This window comes from Anomaloglossus baeobatrachus, chromosome 6 (assembly GCF_048569485.1).
Source record: "Anomaloglossus baeobatrachus isolate aAnoBae1 chromosome 6, aAnoBae1.hap1, whole genome shotgun sequence".
NCBI classification, from domain to species: Eukaryota; Metazoa; Chordata; class Amphibia; order Anura; family Aromobatidae; genus Anomaloglossus; species Anomaloglossus baeobatrachus.
Window position 1 is genome coordinate 249,675,633 of NC_134358.1, and position 15,428 is coordinate 249,691,060.

Consider the following 15,428-nt stretch of genomic DNA (forward strand, 5'->3'; position numbering starts at 1 on the left):
AGTTTCAGGAAATAATTACGATTGTGCCCTATCCTGGCCTCCTGATGAACCCCAATATATAAAGGGGGGAAACGCGTCGCTCTTGGGAGAATCCTTTTGTTTAACACCCATCTAGGAATGCTTTGGTTCGGTAACTGTACCATATGAAAAACACCCACGGGGATGCTACCCTGAAAACTCCAACAAGATAACTTATTGTGGCCTTTGGCCTTATCTATTTTGACTGGGCAAGATAGAATAGGTTGTTTATACTGTATCTGTTTTTTAGTCCATCTTGTTTTTAGTAGGGAGTTGAAGGATATATTTCTTAGGGATAGCCGCCGTGGAATGGGGGCAACACTAGAACTCTACGGTGCGTGTAACTTCTTTGTTATATCTCCATTGATAGGTAGTGGACAGTGTTCTCCTAGGGATCATTCAGTACATCATTCCCCATTATTATTATACTAGAAGGTGGCCCGATTCTACGCATCGGGTATTCTAGAATTTACGTATTGTGTAGTTAATGTATGATTTTTGTTATATACAGTATATATATATATATAGATGTTGTTGTGTGTAGTTACCAAGTTTTTGTGTAGGGCGCTGTACATGTTCTGGGTGTTGTCTGGGTGTGGCGGGGGGTGAGAGCGGTGTTGTTTGTGTGTTGCGTGTGTTGCGTTGTTTGTGGAGCGCTGTGTGTCTGTAGCGTTGTGTGTGTGTGTTGCATGGTTTGTGTGGGTGTGGGGTGTGTGTTTTGGGGGAGGTATGTTTTGTGCAGTGTGTGTTGTGCGGTATGTGCGTATATTTGTGTGTGCTGCAGTGTTTGTGTGTTGGGTGTTGTGTGTGTGCGGCGTTGTTTGTGTGTGTGGGTGTCTGTGTAGGGCGGTGTTTGTGGTTCCCAGTATGTGTGTGGTGTGTTGTGCAGTGCGTGTGTGGCGGTGTGTGTGTGTTTTGGGGGGAGGTGTGCACCCCCCATCGTGCTCCATCCCCCATGCTGTACACCCCCATCGTGCTCCATCCCCCATGCTGCGCACCCCCTATCGTGCTCCATCCCCCATGCTGCGCACCCCCCATCGTGCTCCATCCTCCATGCTGCGCACCCCCATCGTGCTCCATCCCCCATGCTGCGCACCCCCCATCGTGCTCCATCCCCCATGCTGCGCACTCCCCATTGTGCTCCATCCCCCATGCTGCGCACTCCCCATCGTGCTCCATCCCCCATACTGCGTACTCCCCATCGTGCTCCATCCCCCATGCTGCGCACTCCCAAACGTGCTCCATCCCCCATTCTGCGCACTCCCAAACGTGCTCCATCCCCCATGCTGCGCACTCCCCATCGTGCTCCATCCCCCATGCTGCGCACCCCCCATCGTGCTCCATCCCCCATGCTGCGTACTCCCCATCGTGCTCCATCCCCCATGCTGCGCACCCCCCATCGTGCTCCATCCCCCATGCTGCACACTCCCCATCATGCTCCATCCCCCATGCTGCGCACTCCCCATCGTGCTCCATCCCCCATGCTGTGCACCCCCCCATCGTGCTCCATCCCCCATACTGTGCACCCCCCATCGTGCTCCACAGTCACACATCAGACAGTATACATGCACAAATCTGATCGCATACACTCACACCCCACTTCTGCCTGTGACCTCCATTGTGCAGTCCCAGCAGCTGTGCTGCACGCAGTGCTCCTCTGCCTTCTGCCGACACGCACACATCCTATCGCATACACGCACACATCCTATCGCATACACGCACACATCCTATCGCATACACGAACACATCCTATCGCATACACGCACATACACACTGACGATATCGCACATCCGCGCTCACACACTCACAACATCCGGAGATACCACATGCTTCTGGCCATGTGATCCTCCGGCAGGTCCTGGAAGGTCACTGAACGCACAGTATCGCCGCCGAGAAGCAAGCGATATCACGGGATGTTGTGAGTGTGTGGATGCGATCTGATATGTGTGTGTGTGTGTGTCTGTTCTTATGTGTGTGTGTGTGTGTTCCGCTGCTGCAGGACCTTGATGCGCTCACCTGGGAGCCGGTGTATGCTGGTAACCATGCTACACAATATTACATAGTTACCAGCGTACCCCGCCCCCCGCTCGCACGGGAGCCCACACCAGCGTACGCCGGCAACCCCAGCAATGCGAGGGTATGTGTCGGCTGGGTTGGCGGCGTACACTGATGTGGGCTCCCGGGGGTACAGCACTCATGGCGGCGTACGCTGATGTGGGCTCCCGGGGGTACAGCACTCACCTGGGAGTCGGGGCTCCATGTCATTTCGGGGAATGCGTGCAGGGGGCGGGGCCAGAGCAAGCGTGCAATGTGTGAGGGGGCGGGGCGTTGCCAAGTTGCCAATGCATGCAGGGGGCCGGGGCGAGAGGCCAATCCGTGTGGGGGGGCGGAGCCTGGGCGAGCGGCCAATCCGTGCGGGGGGGCGGAGCAGAGGCGAGGCGAACGGCCAATCCGTGCGGGGGGCGGAGCCGAGGCGATGCGAGCTGCCAATGAGACGCTTGTTGCGGTAAGGACAGAATTTTGGAGCAAGACAGACAGACAGACAGACAGAATAAGGAAATTATATATATAGATTGTCTCTGATTATTTATGTCCCTGTTATTCTATTCTTCAGGGGTTTATTGATAGGTCCGTTTATAATGTACCTGGGGTATTCTATTATTTGTGTGTTTTTGTGTCTATAATGTTTGTGGAATAATGCTATTTTTAAATGTAATTTATAAAGCTATATTTCTAATATAATTATAATATAGAGAGGTTCTGTTAGCTAAAAGCCAAATATCCCTAACTTTTTGTGAGTAGTGTATATTATCTGGATCAGTGGTTTGTTCATCTTACTATGTCTATAGGCCTCACTACACATTAGATAAAACTAGATCAACCATTCCCTATCCTGGCCTCCTGATGAACCCCAATATATAAGTGGGGGGAAATGTTAACCCTTATAACAGCTTTGCGGTTAATTTAATATATTACAAATTTAGGTTAAATTTAAGTTAAAAAGGAACTAAGTGGACATTTCACACTAAAATTGTTCCTATGGTTTTCTTTTCATAAGCTTTTTTTAAGTTGCAAATCAAATATTTGGCCCCATAATATTTTTATGCATGTCCTATATAAATGTTTACAACTATAATCTAATAAATCCCTGAATGTTTCATGACTTTCATTACGTGTCATCCTTATTCTTTTTAATTATCAGCATGTCTCATAGTACCGGTATGCTGGTTTCTAAATATTGGAACTCCCCACGTTATTTATATGTTGTGAGATTACTCCACCTACTGTGTATAGCACAACCTGATGTTGAGTACTGAACTACTGAGGAAAATAGCTTCTTTGTACTCAGTCACAGAATAGATTGGTTGGCAAAGCTATCCCTGCCCGAAGTACAACAAGACCTTACAGGTTAGTCTCACTCTCTTTTTTTATGTTCTATTGTTTTATTCTTGTGATTTTTAATAATGGGTATGAATTCCATGTGTAATCAGTATGTATGAATATTGTATTATAGTCTTGTGATTAATTTTAATGGATATGCAGTTGTTAACTTTTTAAGGCTGGTCTCATAAAGCATTTTGTATGTATATATATATAGATATATATATATATAGATATATATATATATATATCTATATATATATAGATATATATATAAATAAAAAAAAACAAAATATTTTTGTGGCATTTACATGGTATTTTTGACAACATCTTTCAAGGTGATACTTTGAAGTCTATATTAAAACACAAACTGTGCTCTCTAGTATGAATTTTCATTTGTGGCCTTTAGGTGGCATTTAGGGTCACTGGTGTGTTTTTGAAAATTCTATATTTTAGGTATATGTTTTTATTGCCTTTTTTTATGTTTGTCCAAAAGACTTCAATGACACCAACAAAAGCAAAATGTTGTACAATAAAAGAAGTTTTATAAACATTAAAAAAAATCTGTTTAAACATGGTGAACAATGTATGCTAAAGAGGCGTCCATTTCTGCATTTAAATGTAATATTTTAGTTTTACTTTTATTTCTTTAGCTAGACAGGGGAAAGTGGATAGATGGGGGAGGGTGGGAATTGGGATCAACTGGTATGAGGTCAGGACATTTTCTTGACTTTTCGAGTGAAATGTTTATTTACTAAACACCATGCTTGATGGATTCCTGAGATAAATGTATTTAGAATTTGTACTACTGCAATGACTATGGGAAATATTGTGAATGGGGCCGAGACGTGCGATCAGATTGGAATGTACTGTACTGGAAAATGACCTTGCTGCAATTGACACCAGACTTTAGCACAATTGTTTTCATTCAATTTCAACTTTTTTTTTTATTGTTAAAGAAAGTGAAAGGGAGGGAATAACAACTCTTTCCTTCTCATGTAATTTCTTTTTAAGGTTTCTACTTCAGTTATGCATCATTAAAAAAAAAACCCCAAAAATATATAGTTTAAATGGAATATGCACTTCCCATCACATTTTAATCTCTTAAGGCACCATGTTATGGAATGCCTTTAATTATGGCACCATGCCATACCTGTGGAACATATTGATTGCGATGGTTCATATGTTGTGCCAATGCAATCACAGTATTCCAGCTGTTTAACCTGTCAGATGGCCCATAGATAGCTCTCGTTATTTTCTGCGAAATCCCCGATATGTGAATTTGGGATGTGGATGGCTTTCTAAGGCAGCTGAAGGCCTAGCGGCGGTCTTTAACTCTGCGAACTGTAGCAACCTATTAAGCTGTTTGCTCACAATGAGTTTTTAGTGAGATTTTGATGTGGCGTATTTTCACTGTGACAAAAATGCAGCTTCTTAGGGAACATTATCAAGTTGAGCATTTAGTGAGGTTTTTTTTTTACCTCAGTGCTTGTAAGGACACCTACACAAGGTCAGTATACGGTGTGGTTTTTTTGTACCTCAGTATTTGTAACCCAAAATCAGGAGGGAACAATCAGAGAAAAGTATAAAAGAAACACGGGAACCACTTCTGCATTTATTACCTACTCCTGGTTTTGGCTACAAATACTGAGGTAAAAAACTCACCAAATGCTGAACCTATGCATGTGGCCTTACAGGTCCAGAAAAATGGTTGAGAGTTATAGAAATCTTTTGCCCACTGCGCTTCTTTTTTACTCAATGTAAACTAAACTGCGGTGCGTTATTCAAATCCCCAATATGTCAATTTCTCTTGAGGGTACACTTAGTTTTTCATGAAATTTTTTACAATAGACTTGTAGTAGATGTGGATAATCGACAGGTAGAAAACCACACTAGCGTTATTACTGCTATGGTAAAACATCAAAAACCATGTAATCTGCACATAAGTCTATCAGTAATATTTTTTCATAGCTAGATACAAGGAAGAATCAAAAGTGAAGCAACTTTATTTAAAGTTTGACCCGGTAAAAAGAGACAAGATCTGCCCCAGCATAAATACCACAAAAATACATGTAAAAAAATGCAATTAACCCAATTTAAATAATTATAGGTGCAGAAATGGTGCAAAAGATAGCAATATCAAAATTTCACCAAAAGCTCATCGTGGGAACTTAAAGGAACCCTGTCACCTACTCATCTGCGGGGCGGTCAGATATGGTAAGGTTTGATGGGCATCGCTGCTCTCGGGTCCAGCGCCTCCTCTACCTTGTGATCGCCGTCCTCCCTCCACCTGTAGTAAGGATAGAGGAGGTGCCTGACCCGAGAGCAGCGATAACCATGGGACTGAACCGTATCGGACCGCCTTGCAGGTGAGTAGGTGACAGGTTCCCTTTAACCTTAGGCTCTGCCTGTGAGACAGTCTAATAGTAGTGGAATGTATTATATATGATTAGTTCAAATCCTGTTGCAGAATTAATAATTATATAATAAATTTGAATAATAAATGTAAAAAATATAAAAAGCTTAAAAATAGGTAAAAATGCAAAGATTACATTTTTACATAAAAACTTACTTTAACCTTAAAAAACCCAAAGAAAAAACATTAGCATAGTAACCTGAACTATACAATTATCTCATTGTTTATCATTCATGATAAATGGCTTAAAGAAATGAAAGAAAATTAATTAAGAGAGAAAATAGAAAAGTAATCAAAAAGACGTATGTTCCACAAAATAGCAAAAGTGGAAAATATGTCTTGTCCTGCAAAAACCAAACCCTCATTCATTCTTGCAAGAAATAAAAGTTATGACTCTCAGAATATGGCAACGAAAAGCAAAGGTTTTAAGAATTATTTTCTTTACATAATGCTTTTATATTGTATAAGTAATAATACTAACTCACTGAATATACATAATGTGTTATTTATTTTGCACAGTAAATTGGGCAAAATTTAAAACATGAAAAATCGTTGAAACATTTCTGAGTTTATATTTTCAATTCCCCCCAGAAATAGTTAATAATAGTTATTCAATAAGTTTTTTGTATCCCAAAATTGTATATTTGAAAACTACAACTTGTCCTAGAAAAAATAGATATCTCACATTGCTACATTGCTTGAAACATTACAAAGTTATAGCTTCAGAACTTAGTTAAAACTGTAAAGAAATTGTGGTGTCCTTAGGGCCCAAAATAGCCAGGTACTTCAGTGCAAGTCAAAGGAAAATAAATCAGCAGCTTTTCACATTGTCTTGTACAAATATCTTACCCTTTTGTGTCTACAGTGCCTATGCACAACTATGTCTCAATCAAATGGAGTCTAATTTTGGTCTGTAAGAAGGCCTGTTCTGGTAATCTGGCAGGCCGGAGACATTTCCGATGGGCCACTCCTCCTTTGTGACTTCTGACAACTGATCCTTCAGCCTGAAGGAGACAGGAGGAACTACCCACAAGTTTGGAGACTATAATACTGTCTATATACTCTCCCTCCATCTCCAACATTAGCCTTATCAATTCCTGCCAGTTTGAGAGAGATGAAAGTTTGTAAAGTTTTACTGCTTATGTGAAAGGGGAGTTTAGGGAAAATAATGCTGCGATCTTACTACTAACATCACATGTACCCTCAGGAAAGGACGTTGCATGGAGAGACAGGGCAGAGATAGGTGTGGGTTTCAGAGATGTGAACCACACCTATTCAATATTCTGTGAATATAAGATAAATGTCTAATATCTGAATTCTGTTTTAAGCTATTCCCGATTTGGGACATATCTGTACATATCTGTATGTCATACATCAGATGTGCTTAGGATCAGCAGCTGTCTTACACAGCAGACCCCCACTACTTACAGCAGAGATCCCGATTGCATACTGTTAGGGCACGCTCACACGAGCGTTGAAATCGGATGAGTGCAATGCGAGAAAATCTCGCACTGCACTCTGACCAATATTAGTCAAAGAGGGAGAGCAGTTGGTCAGCTTTTCTCGCATCCAGAATACTGCGATTTTCTGCGAGAGCCGTATAACTCGCACCCATTCAAGTGAATGGGTGCGAGAGAAACATCGGACAGCACTCGGATGTTATCCCAGTGCAGTGCGATACACGCACAGGCTGAAAATGGAGGAGATGGGGAATTAACCCCTCCCTCTCCTCCGCAACGCCCACCCTCAGCTTCGCAGCGGTGACCCGATCGTATGACACTCGGCTCAGGCTCGCAGCAGAGCGGGGGTCATTAGCATATTGCATCCGATGCTATCACATCAGATGCTATATGCTAGTGTGAGTCCAGCCTTACTCACTTAAAGCCCTCAGTCAATCATTTACAACGGTATATAAGACTTTATTTCAGGTGCCTTTCGATACTTTCCGTGCATTATCATTGCAGGGTGCTGATTAATTTTCATAGCATCCAAGGGCCTAGTTAGGCCAAACACAGGCTGAGAGTTTCATATACAGACCATCATGCTACCTATATAGTGCCATACTATAGTATTTAAGTATACAGAACAAGTGTTCAGAGGATCACAGACTCAAGTGTGGCGCCCCTGAGGCTTCCGTCGCCACAGGTCATTGCACCCCATCAGCGGTGTGATGCCCCATTCTGGGAGAGGAAGAGAGTGAACTCCGGTCCCCTGGTAAATCCACACTACACCCATTGCTAGGGACACACAGGACCAGGGAAAGTGGCAGGCAACCCTCCCATGCTGCATGCTGAGAGGGGCTGTAAGACCCATCCCTGCTCCCATAGGGTGGTAGCTTAGCAACTGGGGAGGTGGGAGGAGCCACCAGAGAGCAGATAGAGAAAGGAAGGTCAAGTTAGTTTCAGTTTACCTCAGGGAGTGAGAGAAGCAGCATGTAGTTGGAGGAGAAGAACGAGAGAAAGGAGGGAGGAGGAGGCCTGCTGAGGCAGGCAAGGAGGAGAAAGAAGAGAAGGAAAGAAAGGGTCACAGGGCCGCGGGTAGTCCTGTAGGTACCACGAGCTGTCCTTGTTGGGTACCGCTGACGAGGGCCCAGAGGCGCTACGGGTAGCTGCAGGCTGCGGTGGCCCGTTCCACAGTGACATCGGTGGAGTGATTAGCTGCGACAGGGGACGGTCCCTAGAAACTGGAGGAGTGAAAAGACAATCTCCAAACAGTAAAAACCGAGGCCCAGGGACGTTGTAAGCTCCCAGGGCCAGAACCCAGAGCAGCCCTTCAGAAAAGGGGTAATCAGCCGACAGGTGACCCCCCAGCCTGGAGGCTGTAATGGAGGCCAAGCCAAGTCCAGCTTAACAAAGGCAAGGCTAGTGAAGACAGCAGAGAAAGAGACACTAAGCGGAGGGTACCGGATTTCACACTCTGAATCACCCAGAAGACGGAGGTCCCTGACAGTGGTCTCAGCAGTCCAAGGGTCCTTCCTGCCCTGACAAGAACTGTGAGTAAAGAACTTGAACTGCACCTCTGAAGTTGCCTCAGTTATTTCCGCTGCATAGACATTCACAAGCACCAACTGTGCCCCGGGCATTGCTCCACCTGTGGGGAGCAGTACTACCATTGCTGCCATAACATCATCCCGGAGGCCTCACACAGCAGCGGCGGCTTATTAGCCGCATACCACAGGTGGCGTCACGAACACAAACTTTAACTTAAGCCACATATTCAACTGACACCCACCAGGGCCACGGAGCCGGGCCCAGCCACCACTGACTACCACCGGACTAGTCCGGCCCGGCACCGGGTGTCCCACAGCCCTGGGGTGGGCGAGTCAACTTTGGCGTCACGAACAGGATTTCGTGCCCGGTCTAACCGGGTACTGTGCGCCTGAAGAACCGTGTGACAGACTGTGTACTTTATTGAGAAACCGCCGCCATTAGCGCTGCTGAGAGCGGGAAGAAGGGGGGCGTGCAAGAAGAAAGGGCGCGAAGAGAAGCCCCGCCCCCTTGTCCAAGAAAAGCGCGCGAAGCGGTGCCCGCCATAGAAAGCGGAAGAAAAAGAAATGGCGACTAGATAAGCTGGCAGGCTGGCAGAGAGAGTCTAAATGCCAGACCAGCAGATAAAGAAAATGTACCTTATCGCAGCGAAGGTGATGCAGCAGATCCGGCAAGCGACGCGCGGAGCAGCGACCGCCAGAACACCGGAGATGCTACTGAGGGGTGAGTCATTTAATGCCCCTGCCGGCGCGGGTGCCCCAACCCCCGCTGCCATGCCCGCGGTCCCTGGAGGGACGCCCGGCGCGGCGACGCCGATCCGGGCCGCAGCCACGCCAGGTGCGGCCCGCCAAGATTTTGCCGCCGGAGCGGCGCCCATTCACACCGCAGCAGCGACTCCAATACAGGCCGCCGCCATGCCAGGCGCGGCCCGCCAAGACCAGCAGACGCAGACTGTGCTGACCGCTGTCTACCTGCTGCCAGGTGGGGAGCCGGAGAAGAATCCCTACAAGTAAAGATGAAGAGATGCTGAACTGTAGATAGCCCCTGTCTGCCCCTCATTCTTTTCGAAGACGACACCCTTTCCTGCTGTGTTTTGCCCCTTATTCTTTTTGAAGACGTCACCCCCCATGTTATGTGCTACCGGGCCACTGAACTGGAATGTGGGCCCCGGTGGAAGTGTATGTGGCATGTCATACCAGGCCACTGGACTTAGTGGCTGGTATGTTGTTTATGTGTCCTATGTAACCAGGCCATTGGACTTAATGGCTGGTTGATTATGTCATTTTGTTTGATTGAAAGAAACGAACTGCCGGGCTACTGGACTTGTTGTAGCCAAAAATGTAATTAGTTGCACCCGTTGTGCCCCCTACCAGAATTATGGGGGATTTGTCTGAACCGTGCAATGGACTGGAAGTGCACACTTAGAGTTTTCTTTATAAGAAGTTTGCAACGTTTATGATATGTGCCTCCCATAAAGGGAAGAAATGTTTTACTGTTTTATGTTATTGCATACAAAAATGTTTTTGCAGTTTCTCCACATGTTTTTGTTGTTTTTCAGCCCGAGGACGTGCTGGGATTTGCTGTGGGGGAGTGTGGCGCCCCTGAGGCTTCCGTCGCCACAGGTCATTGCACCCCATCAGCGGTGTGATGCCCCATTCTGGGAGAGGAAGAGAGTGAACTCCGGTCCCCTGGTAAATCCACACTACACCCATTGCTAGGGACACACAGGACCAGGGAAAGTGGCAGGCAACCCTCCCATGCTGCATGCTGAGAGGGGCTGTAAGACCCATCCCTGCTCCCATAGGGTGGTAGCTTAGCAACTGGGGAGGTGGGAGGAGCCACCAGAGAGCAGATAGAGAAAGGAAGGTCAAGTTAGTTTCAGTTTACCTCAGGGAGTGAGAGAAGCAGCATGTAGTTGGAGGAGAAGAACGAGAGAAAGGAGGGAGGAGGAGGCCTGCTGAGGCAGGCAAGGAGGAGAAAGAAGAGAAGGAAAGAAAGGGTCACAGGGCCGCGGGTAGTCCTGTAGGTACCACGAGCTGTCCTTGTTGGGTACCGCTGACGAGGGCCCAGAGGCGCTACGGGTAGCTGCAGGCTGCGGTGGCCCGTTCCACAGTGACATCGGTGGAGTGATTAGCTGCGACAGGGGACGGTCCCTAGAAACTGGAGGAGTGAAAAGACAATCTCCAAACAGTAAAAACCGAGGCCCAGGGACGTTGTAAGCTCCCAGGGCCAGAACCCAGAGCAGCCCTTCAGAAAAGGGGTAATCAGCCGACAGGTGACCCCCCAGCCTGGAGGCTGTAATGGAGGCCAAGCCAAGTCCAGCTTAACAAAGGCAAGGCTAGTGAAGACAGCAGAGAAAGAGACACTAAGCGGAGGGTACCGGATTTCACACTCTGAATCACCCAGAAGACGGAGGTCCCTGACAGTGGTCTCAGCAGTCCAAGGGTCCTTCCTGCCCTGACAAGAACTGTGAGTAAAGAACTTGAACTGCACCTCTGAAGTTGCCTCAGTTATTTCCGCTGCATAGACATTCACAAGCACCAACTGTGCCCCGGGCATTGCTCCACCTGTGGGGAGCAGTACTACCATTGCTGCCATAACATCATCCCGGAGGCCTCACACAGCAGCGGCGGCTTATTAGCCGCATACCACAGGTGGCGTCACGAACACAAACTTTAACTTAAGCCACATATTCAACTGACACCCACCAGGGCCACGGAGCCGGGCCCAGCCACCACTGACTACCACCGGACTAGTCCGGCCCGGCACCGGGTGTCCCACAGCCCTGGGGTGGGCGAGTCACAAGTCCCCTAAGGGCATTAAACATAATGTGAAGAAAAAATAAATAAATAAATGTAATTCTACTACTACTACTACTACTACTACTATTAATAATAATAATAATAATAATAATAATAAATGGCCTTTTCTGTAATCATGAATACACATAGGTTTGTACAGAGGTTGCATATACAAAACAGTGAGATTTCATGTAATTGTAACTGAGGGCCTCATTTTCATTTTAATTGAATCATAGATTGGTTGGTTGCAATGTGTGTGACGGCCACTCACCTCCAACAATCATCCTCGCTTTCCTACTCACACACAAATATTATGCAAAAAAATAAAATTCAGAACAATTTCCAATTTTAAAGTGTAACTGTGGGTTCCGGAGAGCGAGCACCAGCATGTCTGTCCCTACTTTCTGCCTCCTCCTCCCTCCCCATCTCTTTCCATAGAACTTTATGAGCACCAACTGCCATCTCCTATCTAAGTAATAAACATTCTGGGTCCAGTGAAGACAAATTTTACCAATAAATTGATACTATTGAAAATAAATGATCAGTCCAGGAGACGAAAGAAACATAATTCACTGATAAGATATATTACAAAGTTTCTTATTTTCATGTGCACTAATGGTTTATGAAATAAAAATTAAAAGAACGGTTACTCTTAAATTCCTTCTTATTAAATTGGTCATTATCATCTGGTTAAATATGTCCATTTATAATACATTTATGTCTTTGAACACAGGTTTTGAAGAAGACACAACCAATCAAAAAAATGGAGAACTCAACGTTAACTCTGCCTGTCACAGATGAAAATAATACTGATAGTGACTATCCAGTAAACGCCAAAATGCATTTCACTATAGCTGCCGGCTTTGCTATAGTTCTCTGTCTCATTGGCTTAGCAGGAAATATCATTGTTTTTTGGTATCTTTCTTTCAAGATCAAGAAGAACAAGTATACAACCTACATAATCAATCTGTCAGCGGCTGACTTCATCTTTCTACTATTCAGCATAATTGTATTAATTATGTACATTTATACCTTATCAAATTCAGATCCATATTTTAAAGGGAAGGAATCTTTGTACACTTTTTTGGAAATATTTAGCGACAGCACGCAATATTCTGGAATGTTTATCCTGACGGCCATCAGTCTGGAACGATGTCTGTCCGTCCTATTTCCCATCTGGTACCAGTGCCATCGGCCAGAGAACTTGTCCACTATTGTCTGCGTGTTAGTGTGGCTCCTTGGATGTGCCGAGGGTCTGATAGACAACTTAGTGTGTACCCCAGAAGCTTTTTTCAGTCAAACTACAGAGTGCACGGCGGTCCAGATCATGACTTTTGGTCTATCCGTGGTTATCTGTTTGCCAATCATGGTCGTTTCAAGTTTCACCTTGCTCATTAAAATAAAAAGGACGGTCAGACAGCAATATCCGCAAAAGCTTTACATTATCATCATTGCTGCAGTTTTTATATTCATTATTTCTGTCATCCCGATAAATTTTGTCTGGTTTTTAATGTATTTTCAACTGCTAAAATCAGACTTGGAAATAGTCGGATTTTACTTTGCCAGCGTGTTTTGTTTAGTGTTAAATTGTACTATTGATCCATATATTTACTTCATTGTTGGGAAAAAATGGAAGCAAAAGACTAATCACTCCATCCAAGATGCCCTACAACGAGCCTTCAGAATAGAAGATGATGAGAATGATGACTCACACAGTAACAAAACCAGTAAAGCATCCAACCAAACCAATCTTGCAAATTCATTTTGAGAAACATGCTGAGATTCAATAACAATCTGGGACTTAGAAGGTGCCAATCTAATCTGGTATTGGAGTTCATCCCAATTAAAGTGTCAAAAGAATCACACTTTCTGAAAAAAATGATTTTTTTTCTAGTCTTTTGCAAATCTATCAAGAAATGGATGGTGGGCACAATTTGTGTGTATGCAATGCATAAACATTTTATGACCTATATTAGGACTTGACTATTTTAAAGGGAATCTGTCACCAGGTTTTTGCCACCTAATCTGAGAGCAGCATAATGTAGAAGCAGAGATCCTGATTCCAGCGATGTATCATAAACTGGACTGCTTTGTGTAGTTTTGAGAAAATTCACTATCGGCAAGAGATTATCAATAGAGGACTAGTAAAGTTGCTGCCATATAGTCCTCCATATTCAGTGTATAACCCCGCCCTGCCATCTGATTGGCTGATTTTTTCCCTATGCGCAGTGTACACTGAAATTTGTCAATTAGTGATGCAGATAGGGTACAGAGTTCAGCATTTAGAGAATTGGTAGATCTGCAGCAGATGAAAGAGTGGCTTTGTCAAAACTGCAGCAAGGAGCCCAAGAAGTTAAACCACTAGATTGAGGGTTTCTGCGCTTACATCAAGTAGTGGTTTATTGATTCTATGCATTTCAAAGCATGAGTCATCTTCTTCAGGACATCAAACTATGTACAGTAAGTAAAGGAAAAGCGTGGAGGACTTTGAATAAAAGCGCCAAGATCTTGTATGGTTACATGGTATGTCTGTTGTCAGAGTGAATAAAGTTGTAGTGAGGGTGAAAAAAATGTATATAAAAAAACTAGGATGATTGAAATGTTTATTTAAGAAAATAAAGAGAAATTAATTCAGGAAAATAAGGAAATTAAGAAAAAAAGGGGTAATATAGTACTAATATATGTTTGGAAATATATTGTATAAATTGTATGTGTGTGTTCAAGGTTTAAAAATAAAAGATAAAATTATCTTTGTTGGTATATTTTTTTCTTCATCAAAAAGAAGACAATGAAAAGCTGTGAATAAAAATAAAAGGAATTTTGCAACATTTCTACATCAATAATTTATCACTATTTAATACCGATGAATGAACCCGAACTATAAAGTTCAGGGTATGTACCAGACGTCCGGTGCTGAACCCGAAAACAGACTTTTTACTGCACATCTGGTTCCTGTTTGGGTTTGTCACCTGAATAAAGCTTGTTGAAAGGTTACAGAGCAGCCAAACAGCAAGCTTTTAGGCTGTGGGCACTTCCGGAGCCATCGCAAGTATTGACATGGCTGTGATTAGCCAGGGAAATCAATGTAAAAAAAAAATAATTTTTACAAATGTACAAATGCTACAAATGTAAGTTAAATAGTAGTAGGAGCAAGGTAGTTATATATACCGTGTTTTGTGGAACTTCACAATGCAGTCAAACTCTTTTCCAGACCCCCTAATTAAAATTCATCAATATTCACTGCTTTTCTTGCCCACCCTGTGTCTATGTCTGTGATTGGTTATAGTCAGTTTGCTGTATGGTAGTGTAAAAATAAATCATGTTTAAAAAAAAATTAAGCAGTCTCCTGCCATATTTTGATAGCCAGTAAGAATAAAACAACAGCTACAGGCTGCAGCCTCCACCTGTCAGATTTATCGGGGCTGCATATCAAAACAGCAGCGATCCTACATCATTTTTTAAAAATTATTTAAATAAATAATTAAAAAAAAGGTGTAGGGTCCCCCCATTTTTGATAACCAGCCATGGTAAAGCAGATAGGTGGGGGCTTTGGAGGAGCCATGGATATTGGCTTAAAAATACCAGCCCACTGAAGCCCAAAATTGGCACATCACATTAGATGTACCAATCCTGGCACTTTACCCAGTTCATCCTGATTGTCCTGGTGCGGTGGCAATCGGGGTAATATAAGGGATTAATAACAGCTATGATTTGTTAAAAATGACAGCTGTCATCAAGCCCTGGATTAATAATGAGAGGCGTTAATGGGACATACCCATTACTAATCCTGTAAGTGAAAAGTGCTGCCCTCAGTGAAAGTTGAAG

At 44.1% G+C, this 15,428-nt stretch overlaps 1 protein-coding gene across 1 annotated transcript; it reads left to right on the forward strand.

Moving 5' to 3' along the window:
* Positions 1 to 3,334: 3,334 nt before the first annotated feature.
* Positions 3,335 to 14,392, forward strand: LOC142244267 (mas-related G-protein coupled receptor member D-like). Its single transcript, XM_075316471.1, has 2 exons — positions 3,335 to 3,426; positions 12,337 to 14,392. Exon 2 carries the CDS (start codon positions 12,367 to 12,369, stop codon positions 13,369 to 13,371), a length of 1,005 nt encoding a protein of 334 aa, XP_075172586.1. The 5' UTR covers positions 3,335 to 3,426; positions 12,337 to 12,366; the 3' UTR covers positions 13,372 to 14,392.
* The last annotated feature ends 1,036 nt before the right edge of the window (positions 14,393 to 15,428 follow it).